The 15530-nt window shown below is 39.9% G+C and overlaps 1 protein-coding gene across 1 annotated transcript in view; it reads right to left on the reverse strand.

Moving 5' to 3' along the window:
• Nucleotides 1–5442: 5442 nt before the first annotated feature.
• Nucleotides 5443–15530, reverse strand: part of LOC126547355 (RING finger and SPRY domain-containing protein 1-like) — a 79742-nt gene continuing 69654 nt past the window's right edge. The window contains exon 15 of the mRNA XM_050195334.3: nucleotides 5443–14127. Within this exon, the coding sequence (XP_050051291.1) occupies nucleotides 14040–14127 (88 nt within the window). The 3' untranslated portion in view covers nucleotides 5443–14039. The remainder of the gene's footprint in view (nucleotides 14128–15530) is intronic.

Below are 15530 nucleotides of genomic sequence, written 5' to 3' on the forward strand. Positions count from 1 at the left end.
TGTTGTTGCAATCATCAATGTGCCAATTAGGGGGCTATAGAGAACCGTAAGCGATGTCAAAAGAAGGTATTTTTAGCAAAGTACACATGGCATGTTTACTTTTTCTAGCGAAGAGAGAAAGCCCGCAAAATAAGAAAATATCATGTGACTGCAACCATGTGCACAGGGTAGCTGCACCATCAAACCGTCTCAGTTGGGAAGCAACCTGTTCATCTGTTACTGAGCTGAGTTGCAATGATAACAGCATGCACATCCTTTCCGCGACTCACCAACAGCTCCCGCCAATTGCATAATGCCAAGGAAATGCATGGCCCCAAGTGGTGAGCCTGAGATGAACAGCTTGCCCTCCCACTGAGACTGTTTGATTGGACTGCTATCCCGTGTGCGCAGATGTGCAGTCACATGTGGTTTTTAATGTTTCACAGGATTTGTCTCTGCCAGAAAAGGTAAACATGCCATGTGTACCTTGCTGGAAACACCTTGTTTTGACGTTTCTCACGATTCTCTACAACACCCAATGGACACTTTGACAATTTAAGCAATTAAAAAGTTTGCTATTTATATTTAACTAATTTGATGTCAGCAACTCAATAATTGTTCGCAGTTTGTCAACAAGACACTCAACAAATGCACTTTGTCTTATTTGTGTAGAATAATGCCATTTTTAAGAACTTGGTACACGATAGTTGGGACAGTATTGGTGATGAACCAATACCAGAACCTAAAAAGCATTGACCCACTGACTGATTTACAAGTATTGCATTCTCAGCATCTCATGTTTTACTGATTCAGGTTTATGTAAAGCTTATACCTCACTTAAAATAATTCACTCGGATTTTTTATATATACCAGATCGCCCAGAAGCGCATAAATGAGTGTATCATGAGAAGCCAACAAATAAAGACACCAAGGACAGCATAGGGGAAATTACTTGTAGTTGTTAATTGAATTAAAGAAATGATAAATTAATGGAAATGAAAGCGGATGAAGATGCAACTGCCCACAGGTGGGGCGTGAACCCACATCTTCGCATTGCGCGTGCAATGCTCTTACCAATTGAGCTACTTCGGCGCCGTTTTCCCATGCACTTTCTGGGGTATTTATGTCTATCTACTAGAACTAAAACTGGGGAGTGTTAGCCAGCACCACCACTTTGTCTTGAATTTATTCTTCCTTTAATTCAATCAATAAGCACAAATAATTTCCTCTATGTTATCCTTGGCATCTTTGTAGGCTTCTTATAATACGACTCATAAAAATCGGGCCCTCGGTTTCCTCTCATCTTGTTCTTAAACGAGTGTAGTTATTGCAGAAACAGTATACCAAATAAAACATAATTAAATGTTGAATTTTATGATAGGTTTACTGCAAAAGACACAGCTCACTTTGCATAGGGGTGTGCAAATATTTGAAAAATTTTGAAAGCAGATTGTACACATTGTACACAACACTATTTGATTGAGTTCTTGAATAGGCACTTTTCAAAATTTTTTTTAACATACCATACTCATGTGGCAGTGACAGAAAAGCATATTAAAAGCTAAGAGGTGTCAATCCTCTGCTTAATTGTGGTGGGAATGGACAAGAACATGTATGTCCATATTTCACCGTGTAGCTGGCCTAGTTTTGGAGGTTGCAATTTCTTTTCTCTAACAGAAGTGTGTGTGGAATATCATAATGGAATTCCCACCATTTCACTGAGGAGCTGAACTTCATGGCACCACAAGAGATACTCCTTTTTTTGATGTGTTAGGGAAACGCTGGGGGCTCAGCATGACCTTTTGCTTGTATGTGTTTCTGTACTTATTCATTTTAGACAAAAAATTGCAGTTCTGCACAAACTTCCAGCAAACTGCACATCTGAACGAATGGCTTCTTTTCAGGCTTTTTCTTTTGTGCCTTTGCTTGTTTCCAATCCCTTAACCCATTAACTGCAGATGACGAGGCTACTTATCACAATGAGCATCCTCTGGTGGCGATGACGAGTTAACTCATTGTGAGCTTGCTACAATTTTTGCACATGTGTGTGTGTGCAGTTTCTTGCAATTTTGACAAATAAATAATACACAATGACGTTTCTATTTTTTTTCCAACAAGACCAGTAAAAATGCAACAAGCATTCCTTGCATCATATCTTTTATGACAAATTTGCACTAAATATGCAGATCTAAAAGAATTTGCTTTTAATAACTTTTTTCAGCATGGCAGTTAAGGGGTTAAGTTCTAAAAGCCATCACTAAAATTGTAATGATAGCTACCTGCCCCTTGAACGCCTTTCTGCCCAGCTGTTTATTGCGCAGCATGGCTCACAACCACGCAGTTGTACACCTCCAAGGTAGGCGAAGTGGAGCAGTGTGTCTCACCAGATGACAGTTTCAACAGAACTGTTTGTTGGCCTAGTTGGTGCTTGCTGAAAGATGTGTTTTTTTTTTTTGCCACAAATTAAAACGCACACAAAAGGAATACACATAGAGGACGGCACAGGTGTCACCCGTGTTGTCGTCTTTGTGTCTTCCTTTTGTGTATGTTTTAATTTGTAGCAAATAACATGTATTTCACAGCTGTAGCTAGCCATACCAATTTGTGTGGCGCTTCACAAGCTGTTGGATTAACTTCAGTGTAGCATTGCTCGTCTTCCAGCTAGCAGATCCAGGTTTGGTTCCTGGCCAGTGCGAGATTTTTCTCATTGTGCACATAGCTATTTCTACACATTCCAGGAAGCTATGCAACGTAACATTAACAGCTATTCACTGTGAAGGGTGAGATTTGCAGCTTGTTGATGCTGTAATATTTGTGTTGTTTTAAACCATAAACAATGTAACAAAGACTAAAAGTATAGAAACTTTACACCTGCAAGCAAAGTACCTTGATACCACAACGAATTGAATCAAGTGAGAAGACATTTCCCCCCGCGTACTGAAATACCGAGCACACAATAGCTGTCTGCCAAGCATATGAAATGCATTTCTGCTTTTCTTTAATGCAACAAACTCTGTGAATTTGACACTGCTAAAAAAAGAAAACATTGACTTGCCCTGCAATAGTAGTTATTCTGAGTGGGAACTGTATTAGTTACATATGTTAGTCTATGGGAAAGTAGCATTATGCAAGTTTTGAAGTGCCTCTTCAAAATACCTGTGAACTCTCCTATTTATGAGTGTTCTCTTTATAATGTCTTGGTTTTACTTATACCATTCTGCCCAAGTCGTTGCACTGTTTAGCCTAACTTCTAGCAGCATTAAGTCAAGCCAACTGGTAAGCCAACGTGTGTAAGTTCATACTGCACGTGTGCTGTGGAAGCAATTCAGATGTAATGTCAGTTAGTCTTTTTAATTGGAGATGGCACCCCTGCAGTCATGGCAAAAAGCAATGCCACATGGACTGTTTCACAGAAGTGCTGCATGGAAACATGCCCATTTTCAGTGCTGAGTGCTTCAACAAAAGTTGTAGAAAATAGCATGAAATACTATTACAGTGTTTCAAATATGCGGGTTTGTTTTCCACCACTTATAAACCAGTGGATCTGCCTGCTGCTGGGTTTTCTCCCTTTGAGAGGCCAGCTCGTACCTCATGCAAAGAAATTCGTGCTTCATGTGCGCCAGAAAAAGTTGGATCATTTCTTCCAGCGGTATAATGGCAGAGTTTCCTTCTTTAAGTGCTCATAGACATTCTAAGGAAATATTGCCAGAAAATTTGACTCTGTGTCCAATGTCTTTATACCTTTTTTTATTGTTCCCAAGCAATGGCACTTACCCGCTTTGGGGGACTGGTCAAGGAGCAGTCGATTTTAAAATAATCCTGAAATACTTATCTCATAAATTAAATTTAAACTTTAGATGTCTAAGTCATCATCATCATCAGCCTGGTTACGCCCACTGCAGGGCAAAGGCCTCTCCCATACTTCTCCAACTACCCCGGTCATGTGCTAATTGTGGCCATGTTGTCCCTGCGAACTTCTTCATCTCATCCGCCCACCTAACTTTCTGCCGCCCTCTGCTACGCTTCCCTTCCCTTGGAATCCATTCCGTAACTCTTAATGACCATCGGTTATCTTCCCTCCTCATTACATGTCCTGCCCATGCCCATTTCTTTTTCTTGATTTCAACTAAGATATCATTAACTCGCGTTTGTTCCCTCACCCAGTCTGCTCTTTTCTTATCCCTTAACGTTACACCTATCATTCTTCTTTCCATAGCTCGTTGCGTGGTCCTCAATTTAAGTAGAACCCTTTTCGTAAGCCTCCAGGTTTCTGCCCCGTACGCGAGTACTGGTAAAACACAGCTGTTGTAAACTTTTCTCTTGAGGGATAATGGCAACCTGCTGTTCATGATCTGAGAATGCCTGCCAAACGCACCCCAGCCCCTTCTTATTCTGCTGCTTATTTCAGTCTCATGATCCGGATCCGCAGTCACTACCTGTCCTAAGTAGATGTATTCTCTTACCACTTCCAGTGCCTTGCTACCTATCGTAAACTGCTGTTCTCTTCCAAGACTGTTAAACATTACTTTAGTTTTCTGCAGATTAGTTTTTAGACCCACCCTTGCCTCTCCAGGTCAGTGAGCATGCATTGCAGTTGGTCCCCTGAGTTACTAAGCAAGGCAATATCATCAGCGAATCGCAAGTTACGTATGTCTAAGTATGGATGCACAAATTTGCCACTTTCATTCCAACTGTATACTTGTAGGGGACAAAAGTGATCGTGCCCTGCAGGACGAAGGCCTCTCCCAGAAATCTGAAATTACCTCTGTCCTGTTAAGCAAAATCCATGCAATGCCTGCAAAGTTCCTCATCCCAATACTGCGTCTAATCCTTTGTCATCCTTGACTGCATTTTCCTTCCTTTGGTACTCATTCAACTACTTGTATAGATCAATGGTTGCGCTTTCTACACATCTCACCACCTAAATTCAGTTGAGCTTCTCTACCTCAACTTGACTGTCTATGCTCTGTAATCCACTCTGCTATTACATTCTGCCTATAATTTTCCTTTCCATTTCTGGTTGCATGGTTCTTCATGTTCTTATTCTCAAAAAGTGGCTGCATAGGTTAGTACTAGCAATAGAGCGATTACATTTTTTTTTTTCTCAGCAATATCGGCACGCAACTGTTTACGATGTGGCAGTGCCTGCCAATGCATAAAAACCAATTTTGTTTTTTTGCCTTGGCAGACTTGCTTCTCATGATCCAAGTCTTTGCAACTATGCTGTGACTGTAGATAAATGTATTCCTTTACTGCAACAAGAGATTGACCACCTGCACGAAACTTCTTGTTCCAGAAACTTTTGGAAGATACTTAGTTAATGCTTTTATTTGTGCATGGTTTGCACATCCCTAGATTTAGTCTATGGCACTGTGAGCATGTAAAATGCTGCTGTTTCATGCAGAATGAATTTATGTGCTTAGCAGCCTAAAAAATTTGAAAATTGAAACAAAGAAATTTCACTTCATGAGCAGCACTTTTAATCAACTGGTACATATGATGTACAATATACGACAAGCTCCATATTTACATGACTCCCAAGTGGCCTCGCAAGCAAGGCTAGAAAATGAAAAATATTTGAATGTATATTCTTTAGCTGGAGAAAGGGAAAAAAAAGGTGACTAGATTCTGTACAGGTGACCTACATGCCGCTGGGATACAACGGAAACATCCAGTGAAAACCCTGTGCAATAAGTCAATGCAATTAACATGGACAAGCAGTAGTGACAGCATACTCATCTCCTTAACAATTCTTGGCAAGATAGATGGCAACACTGACAAAGTATTTCATAAAAATACAGCTTGAGCCAGCACAGCTTCTTCATGAGAGATTATTGATGCTTACCTAAAGGGCAGAGCCATCTAAAATTGCCAGATCCACTTAGTTCAGAATTGGGAAGATAAAAAATAATTGCGAGATAAGTTAGAGCTGAAAGTACTTGCAGAGCAAGCTTCGAGACATCAATTCACAAACTCTTCTGTGCATGAGCACAAAATATCCAAAAACATTTCAATCTAAGCATACAAGACAGTAACATTCCTCATTGCAGCACTGCAGAGGTGAACACAAGCATTTCTTACAGTGAACGAGCAGTCTGTCTAGAAGGGTTTGTCCTCCAACATACTGTTGTTATACTCTGTCATACAATGTATGATTAGCCTTGGTATGTTTAAAGGCCTCGTCACACTGGCTGTAGCTTGACTGTAGAAAAGTGATTATCAGTAAACAAATATGCCTACTGACAACATTCCCTGCCCCCCCCCCCCCCCCAAAAAAAAAAAAACAGGAGAGAGAGACAGCACACCATACCATAGTAGCAAGGTGTGGAAAGTCTTATTTAACATGCCAGTTACATTACTTTAAGCACCATTCACATTCCACAATTGAAGTTTGATACCATTTGCCAATCTTGCAAATTGGTCCATCTTTTCCAGTAGTCTGAAGATTTACAATCATAGCCATAACTAGATAATGACAGACATACTGCCTTTATGGCTTTTGACAGATCATACATATGCTTCATTTTTTGTGGACTGCATTTAGGGTATGCACTGTTCTAGAAGGCAAACAGCTTCAGCATATGGGCTCTAATAAGCCTCAAGGTATTGCTAATTGGGTCATCTTCCAAACAAAGGTAACATATGTGGAACAGAAAATATGATTCCTTATGCATTTTCCAGAAGTGACTTACGATGCAATGACACAAGGCCTAGCCAAACAAGAATGTAAAAACAGAAAAGCTACACACCACTGCATACTTTGTGCGTTGCTCAGTCAAAGCCCTGCACTTTTGCAGCCTCCCTTCATCACTAGATACACGACTGTTAGTGTTGTCTCACATGGATGACAATGTCTAGTGCCCGACTTCACAAGAGAAATAACTAGAATGTGCAATAAACAGGAAAAGGGCAGGGTGATGCTGTTTCATCTCAGCAGAGCCACTCTGGACATTTGGTGCTTTTGTTAGCTGCTGTCGTAACTTAAGGCCTAAATAAAACTGTCAATAACCTGTAACACCTTTGGGCATAAAGGTTAGCTGAAGTAAATTTGTAACTGAAGATGTATTAATATTGTTTGGCAGATCATGCAACATACTTGCACTTGCCAAAACTGCTTATCAATGTCTCATGGCATATAGTGCTTTAAAATTTTGTAGTGTAGGAATTACAGTGTAATAAAGTGTTAGTTAGAATATTGATGTTTTTTTTTGTTATGGAGGTCCCTTTAAGCACGTAAGCCATCGTCATCAAAAATATTTTTGAGGGAACCATTTTAGCTGAACGAACCTGACTGGAACATCAACATCCCACCAGCAAATATGTGTTGGTGCAATAGTCGCAAGTGTACATGACAATACAACAGGGTGAAGAGCTAGACAAGTTGTTGCACAACCACACAAAATTAGCAGGAAATATGAAGACACAAGGTGAAACAACCACACAAATAAACTAGTTGTAAGCATGAAGATTTAAAGTGAAGATAGCCTAGCATTGGCCCATCCTCTTCCTCACCCTCTGGTTACCTTTGTATTATTTGTGTGTACAAAATGATATATGAACTGTTAGATCTTTAAAGTAAAAACCAGTTGTGAAGAAAATATTGTTGGTGACAAACGAATTATTAGCACCTTTCTGGTCACTCTGTCCCAGATTCAATGTGCATGAAACATTAAGAGGGACAGTAGCAGGTTACATGACAATGTCATTAGGCAAATGCTGACATTAATTGAGCAAAGCAGTAATGGTCAGTAAGAAAGCCTTGTAATGTGTGGTAAAAAAAAAAATACTGAAAAATTTAGTTCTAGCGTGAAAAAATGTCATCTTCTGCCACGAAGAGTCAAATGGCACTGCTACATTCGAATTAAATGGACTTTACTTAGTAGTTGCAGACAACTGTGCAATGATGCAGTGGTTGCTGCTGTGTTGCCTTATTGCCTACAATAAGCATGACACCAAACTGTTTCTGTGTTGCAGCTACCTTAACAGTTCTGGGTGCTTTAGTTGTCTTTCTCATATTTTCTAAAGCTCAGCTAGATTGGCCACTGAACAATGGGTTCCACAAGCAGTAGACATCGACACAAATGGAACCAATTACTGCAGTTAATCCAGCCGTCTCCTTTATTATTACTACTTTTGTATGACATACTGAGACTGCTGGCATTGCCTGGCATGCAAGGCAACATGGTATTGTAACAAACACCCTGTGGTACTACAGGCGCTTTTCTTGGCCCTAGAATGAAAAGGAGCATCTTGCTTGGCACCAAATATTCAATGTTGCATGCATGTTGGAAAGGGCAAGATGGGCCATCTTTTTATAGCTGACCTTGTTCACTAATGGTGCTGAAGAGCCCAGTTGCAGGTGTTCCACTGATCATGCATACTTGGATATCACTGACATAAGTAGAAGCTGCCAGCAAATTCAGTTACAAGTGGTCATATCACTTGCACCATGTGCAGTCAGAATAACATTCACCACAGGCTCACTGTACATCATGTGACACAACTGCTGCACAAAAAAAAAGTAAAATGAAATAAATAATAATAACAAAGGAAGTGCATTCAACAGATTTCTTTCTATTCAAACACACAAATTCTATAACCAAGTCAAAACACACAGTCTAATCATCACCCTTGAACTTGCAACCCTGAGCAATGAATTGAATAAAAGACAAATGACATAGATACTATTCAAACACAATAGCCATTGTTCTCTGTGCCTGAAAGTGTGAAGTTACTAACATTCAACACAGCCACAAGGCAGGCCACTTGCTAAAAAGTATAGAAACCACACTGTTTGCACAGCACAATATACATTTTGGGCAGTGCAGCCAGTCCCACCAAGCAATAGCTGCCCGTTATAGGTGACTGAATCCAATGCTATGAACAGTCAACTTATAGCAATGACGGAAGGAAGGTGAGCATTAGCGACCAATCAGCTTCCCCGCATTTTATATATTCTGGCACAAAGTTTTCTAGAAATGATATGAAAATATGCAGCTGGAGTCAAGCAATCAACTTATACTGGACATGACAGGCTACAGCTACAAGCAGTGTAAAGACTGGCAAGATAGAGATGAAAACATTTATTAAAAAGAGCAAAAATAACAAAAAAAGAAAGGAAAGGGGGGAGAGAGCTGACTCCTATGTGGGAGGGGGCTTTCAATGGGGTGCCTAAATTACTTGGGTTGGAGCCTGAATAAGAATTCTTTAAACATGCTCAGAGCTGGCAGCATTTATCAAAGTTAAACAAAACACTGCTTTCAATTAAAAAAAAAGTACAATTGTTTTGCCTCACATAAGGTGATGGGCCTGGCTTGGCACTTTTCAGTAGCCCATAAGTTTACTGGGACATTGCAGGGCTGTGAAGTGATAAAGATGTAGTAGAGTGAAAAAATGCTCAAGAGAACCATATTTTTTCTCCAACATCTACCAGATGCAAGTCAAAAACAGTGTCAGAAAATCAGACCTCTCCTGCCACAGTTTGACCAGATTTGAAAATTCTAATGCAAAGGCTGTCCTTCAATGCACAATATGCAAACAGTACAATGAAGAGGGTTCTTCTTAAAGGTTTCATACACACAACAATGCATGCACATTGCACACATGTGGATAAATCTCCACACATGCACTCCAAAATCCTGACAGTGTTCCAGATGTGCCAAACACCAGAAGCTTTCTCTGCCAAATGAAAAATGGCCAGTGCTCTGCCTGTTAAACCATGGCTGTGACAACTGTACATAACAATCGGTCAACATTAAGTCGCATCTCGGAAAGGACGCTAGTTCTGGCACTCTTGCCCAATTCATTAGTGCAAGTAGAAACCGTGGGCTTGCATGTAATAGAATTCAATGCCGTATCACCTTTTTTTCAAAAAGCATATAAAATATAAACTGAATCACACCCCTCTTTACACCAAATGTATTGGACAGTGTGAGTGCGGCTGGAGTTTCCACACAATTGCTTATTGCAATAAAAAGCTTTGCTAAAGATAGTGCACTGCAAAAAAATGATATTGATGCTTCCTAATGTGCTCTAAAACCCTAGTATTGAAATAGTGGCTGTAAAGTTAACCATTAAGAAGCTAATAGGCACTAATTATTTAAGAAACACACAAAAGAAAAAATACTGAAGGCTTCTTCAGGTGCTTGCTATCATAAAACACTTGGTTTCACCTGCATAGATGGCTCTGCCTTAAAGAAAAGTGGCTGCATGTTAACTGGATACCTTCTAGATGAGCGAAAGGAAACTAATTCCAACTGTGTACTTTTTTTTACTTTACAACAAAACGTGCAATAATTTAACACAGTGTTTACTGTACAGTTCAGCTTGTCAAATTTTCAAGGCCAGAGCATTTGAAGTTAATGTGACATCTCAATATGCTTGCACATGGTGTTTTCTTCGTTCGTATAGTGTGCAGCCTTATTCTCTGCAACCTAAGGCAATGCTGCAGATGATCAACCTGCACTCACCGTCATCACGGTTGTAGATTTCCAGTAGATCAAAAGCAAAATAGGCTACAGCGTCTACAAACAACTCCGATGAATGAGAGGGCTGAAGTCCTTGCTTTGCTACAAGACTTTGCTACTATTTCATTCAAATTAAAACAATATGCATACACTGTGGTTTGGAAAGAAGCTGACAATGTGGATAAATATATGTGTTGTTTAAACTACAATTGCCACAGCATTTAGGCATGTGCTGTCCAGTATGCCGTGATGTAGCTTTGAAATTCAGGTGATTGGGTGAAAATGGGCAAAGGAATTCCACATCGTGCTCCGTATCGTGATGGCATCTACATCGTAAAAGAGAGAGAGAGAGAGAGAGAGCAGAGAAGGAGTGGGGCAGGAATTTATTTGATGTCTTTAAACCTTTAAGCAAACTCAAAATATCTTTTTCCAACTATCTTTTCCAACATGACATGCTACACATAAAGTGCTTTCAAAGTTTTATTGTACAGTGCTATTGTACAGCACTTATTGTAAGTGCTAGTGATACAAATCCACAAGGTTTGCATCAATAGAATAAATTAGTGATAGAAGTTTCTTCTTTTTCTTTTACTGTCTGTGCACCACTAGTGCCAAAAATGAACTGATGTTCAGCTATAATGTCCATGTAACAACTAACTTTCCAATGATTGATTTACTTTAGTCTCCCAGGAATCACACAAAAGCTATTTTCGAAACCACAAAAGTTACCATTTACAGCTGTGCTTCCACATTCGCAAGAACCATAATTTGCTAAAGCAAAAGCTATACAGCTATACAACCAAGGCAAAGCTCAAAACAGAAGAAAACTACTCTTTTTCAGCGAAAAAACAAGCTTCAATTCCTTTGGAGTGGCACATGGCTGGCAGCCTAGTACTGTTGGCTAGATCTACCCATGAAACATTAGATCAGGACATTAACAGTAATGCAAAGTGATTTACATATTGCCTTTCAAAAGCTGTTCTGATACAAGTAGGTTGTATAGTAGCTGTGTTAATGTTTTAGCAACCATGAAAAAAGATTTGCTACAAAAATTTTGAGCTGTTTATATTCATGCAATATTTATGACAGTCCACATATGTCTCGGCTAACTCATGCAATTTTCATGGTGAAATGGCAGTTATCAGGACCGTATGACAACAGCAAGGTACCATTTTGGCGGTGCACTGTTGAGGTACTTTGCAAGCTAGATGTAGCATGTAGCATGCACATATAAAATAAATCTCTCTTCACGAACTCTCGCATCAAATATACAAATAATTGCCATAGCTATGTCCTAATAAGTCCAAGTTTTTGCTACTTGTTGCTTAGATGATTCAGTAAGTACTTAAAGCACGAGTGCTGGCACTGCACTTCAAATGAGTACCAAGAGGGGAAGGGGAGGTGTCGTGTGTGTGTTCTTTTTGTGAAAAGTGTGGTATGCCAAAATACAAACAAAATGAGAACATAATAAACAAACGATATACTGTGTAGAAATTTTGCATGAATGAAGCTTATTGAAAGGCTTTATGTAAACTTTGGCACACTTTTAAATCTTCATGTTGTCGTTGAAAATCATTTATTCTCAGGCACATTGTAGCCTGCAAACAACCTAGCATTAAGTGCCGCTGATGAGCCAGCTGGCATGATAAGCGGCCACACTGGATTGTCGCCGAGAAGATTTATAGAGAGAAACAGGGGACACGCTTGGACTTATTGAAGAAAGTTCAAAAGAAAGTGAAAGGATGCATGGTTCCGTCTTGTAGCTTCGAAATTCATGACATTGAAAGGTCTGAGGAATTAGCAATGAATGTGTTTCTACAATTCAGTTGTCTGCTTTATAAGAACACCTGACAGAATGCTGGCGATGCAGCTTATGATGTGCCAATTTATGGAGAACTGAAAAATTGGCAAATGGCGTGTCACTGTGTGGGTCGAACTGGCAGCCAGCACAGTGAGCAAAAAATTGGTGGTGGTGGCGGAAAACCAGTGAGGTGGCAACCATATGTGCTTGGTTGTGCCTAGCTCATTGTAGTTCGATCTCTAATTTGAATGAAATTAGGAATGGTTCAGTGTCGTCTATTAGTAGTACTGAGTTCTGATGACATTGAACTAACATGCAGGCATAACAGTAAGCAAAAAAAGATCATTCTGTATATGGCTGTGCATCCATGCTTTAGGAATAAGAACACTGCTAAGAGAATTGTTACAAGACTCTTCAAAAAATGCTGAGAATGCAGAAGTTCCCAAAGAAAATTAAGCTTAGTTTGTAACCAATGTGTTCCTCATATGTTCTGTCATCAGCTACAGCTGTCACAGATGGTACTTTGACTAAATAGTATAGCAGTGCAAATGGTTAAAGCAGATGGACATTTTCTGCACACATTTGTCATTGTAAAGCTTTGTTCACAGTGCACCTGCGCTGTGCTTTGACAATTAAATTTAAATTGTGTGGTTTAACGTCCAGGAACTGTACAATGGGTTATGAGAGACGCCGCAGTGGAGGGTTCTGGATTAATTTCTACCGCCTGGGGTTCTTTAATATGAACCTACACATAAGTGTTCTTGCAATTTTCCCCACTGAAATGCAGCTACCATTCCCAGAAAATGAATTCATGACCTTGTGCTCAGCAGCAGAACACTATAGCCAATGAGCCACCGTGGCAGGTTCTTTGTCGATTTGCATCTGCCCCATCCTGCACAGATTTGCGCCCAACACTGACATTTATTGATCTTGTCACAAGATTTTACTGCTTGCTTTAAACACACATTACAGTGACTTTGAAGAGGTCAGCACATTGATTTTGCAACATAGTATTTCTGCTACGACTACCACATGTGGACGTCAGAAACATTCAGCATGCTATATCCAATGTCAGCATTCTTTTTTGATTTACTCAGCCCAATTTTTGTTCATTATAATAGTTTTCAACTCCTAAGGTACAAAAATTATGTGACCCAGTGATTCTGACCACAGCAAACGTGAGCATGCAGAGGAAAATGGCACTGCTTATGAAAGCAGCTAGAAGTGTGCTAGTGCACAATGCAATGCTGTGCTGGCTATTGTAGTACTGATGCAGTGCCGCCACTGCACAGGCAATATAACATCACAAAGTTCAACTGTGACTGGCAGCAGTTGCTAATGCCACTCTTCCAAACCAATCACAAATCAATGCTAACATTTTACCGGGAAAAATGCAGTCATAACATCAGATAATTCTGAAAATGCCCTGTCAGAAATTATGTGACGCTATCAGAACTAACTTTGTTCAAACAACTCTGGGCCACATGTCTTTCTTTAATTCAATACCTACAGTAGATGCTTGAGATAATCTATGGAAGCATGTCCCCATTGTTGAAAACACACAAGCCCTTCAGTGCAAAGAAACTAACAGTGATAGAAACAAAAGTTAGAACAGCTTCACAAGTATCAGTAACCCACATTTTCATTCCAATCTGCATGCTACACTCTTTTTTACACTATACCACATTTCTCCAGCCATCAGCTGAAAGCCAGTGGACTCTGCAATTGTTACATTTGTAGGCGTGGTATCTCCTGAACCAAGCAGCACTGCCAGCAGGCTTGTAGTCTAGAAGTTACAGAGACACTTCTATCCGTTCCCGGATCTCACTTCGGCACATGGGGCACACTTCCAGCTGCATGGCACACTCACTGCAGAAACCCCTGCACACAGACAAGCACCGAATGTGACATCAATTTTGCTGGGTAGCCCTAATTCACTGCACAAGGTATGTATTACTTTTGTATTCAACAACAGTGAAGACCATGCACTAGAACTGTTGGAACTTAGTTTGAAAGGTTGTATTCTAATATTATATAGTGGTTAGTACCAAAAGGAGGAAGTATGTATGTGCATTCACAGTGACACAAAAGCTGGTGCAATGTATGTATGGTAACTAGGTGTTCAAGTAGTGAAATTTTGTAAATGAATCAAACAAATATTTTAGAAAAATGGTCGTCGAATGTCAAATCAAATATTGAATATTTCCGTATTTCTTTAAAGTTTGATTAACAGCGCAAGTGCACCAGAGGGGACAGAAGAGAGAATAGAGTGCTGATTTCCAACAGTTTATGTTCTTTTCAGAAAGTATCGCTAGTTATATAGTCACACACTAGCACACCAACCGTGTGCAGAACGCCATGACAATAACCACACAAAATTCAACGTTGTGATAGCCCGAGGTATCTGACCTCCTTGTCAGTGAGCGCGGCAGTGGGGCCATTGATGCACCCATCCTTTAAAGGGATACTAAAGGCAAACATTAAGTTAAGTGATAGATTAGAGCTCGAAAATCTATAAGGAGTCAATATTACCACAAAGAGAGCTTTAGTAATCGAGAAATTGAGGTAAATGCCGGACACGATGACAGATTCCCCCAGGATATTCAAGTACTTGACCAATGGCGAACACACTCCTCATTAAAATTCTGTAACTGGTACTCAACCAGTGCTTACAAAACCATCATTGTATTGCATTAGAAGACGAAAGAAAATGATACATGTCCTCTTCTATTTCATTTTTAGAAAAATGAACTCATTGAATTTTTTGTCTATCCCAGGTTGGTCTATCTGGATTTACATTCACCACAGACTAAAATTGCAGTAATTCCATACATGCATAGAATTGCACACGATCTGAAAAAGGTCACCCAGCGTGTAAACGTGAAAGTTGTTTTCTCTGCCCTGGAAAAATTAGGCAACCTTTGCAAAATGAGCGTCCCAGCATCTAGGCCCAAATGACGATGCTTTATCACACACAAAAATAAATTTATGAACTGCACAAACAACATGGTATATCGAATCCCACTGTCCTGTGGAAAATATTACATCGGACAGACGGGCCAATGCGTAAATGAAAGGCTGAAAGAGCACAAGTACAATGTTGACTGAGAAATAGGGTTGGCTTTCTGCCCACTGCTGCATGTGTGGATGCAAGCCAAGATACAAAAAATGTATTATCATCGCAAAACACAGGGATTGTGTCACGCATGAGATAATTGAAGCAGGAAAAATTCTATGTTTAAAGGATGGGTGCATCAGTACCCCCTCTGTCGTGCTCACTGACA

The sequence above is a fragment of the Dermacentor andersoni genome, chromosome 1 (genome assembly GCF_023375885.2).
Source record: "Dermacentor andersoni chromosome 1, qqDerAnde1_hic_scaffold, whole genome shotgun sequence".
In the NCBI taxonomy this organism is placed as follows: domain Eukaryota; kingdom Metazoa; phylum Arthropoda; class Arachnida; order Ixodida; family Ixodidae; genus Dermacentor; species Dermacentor andersoni.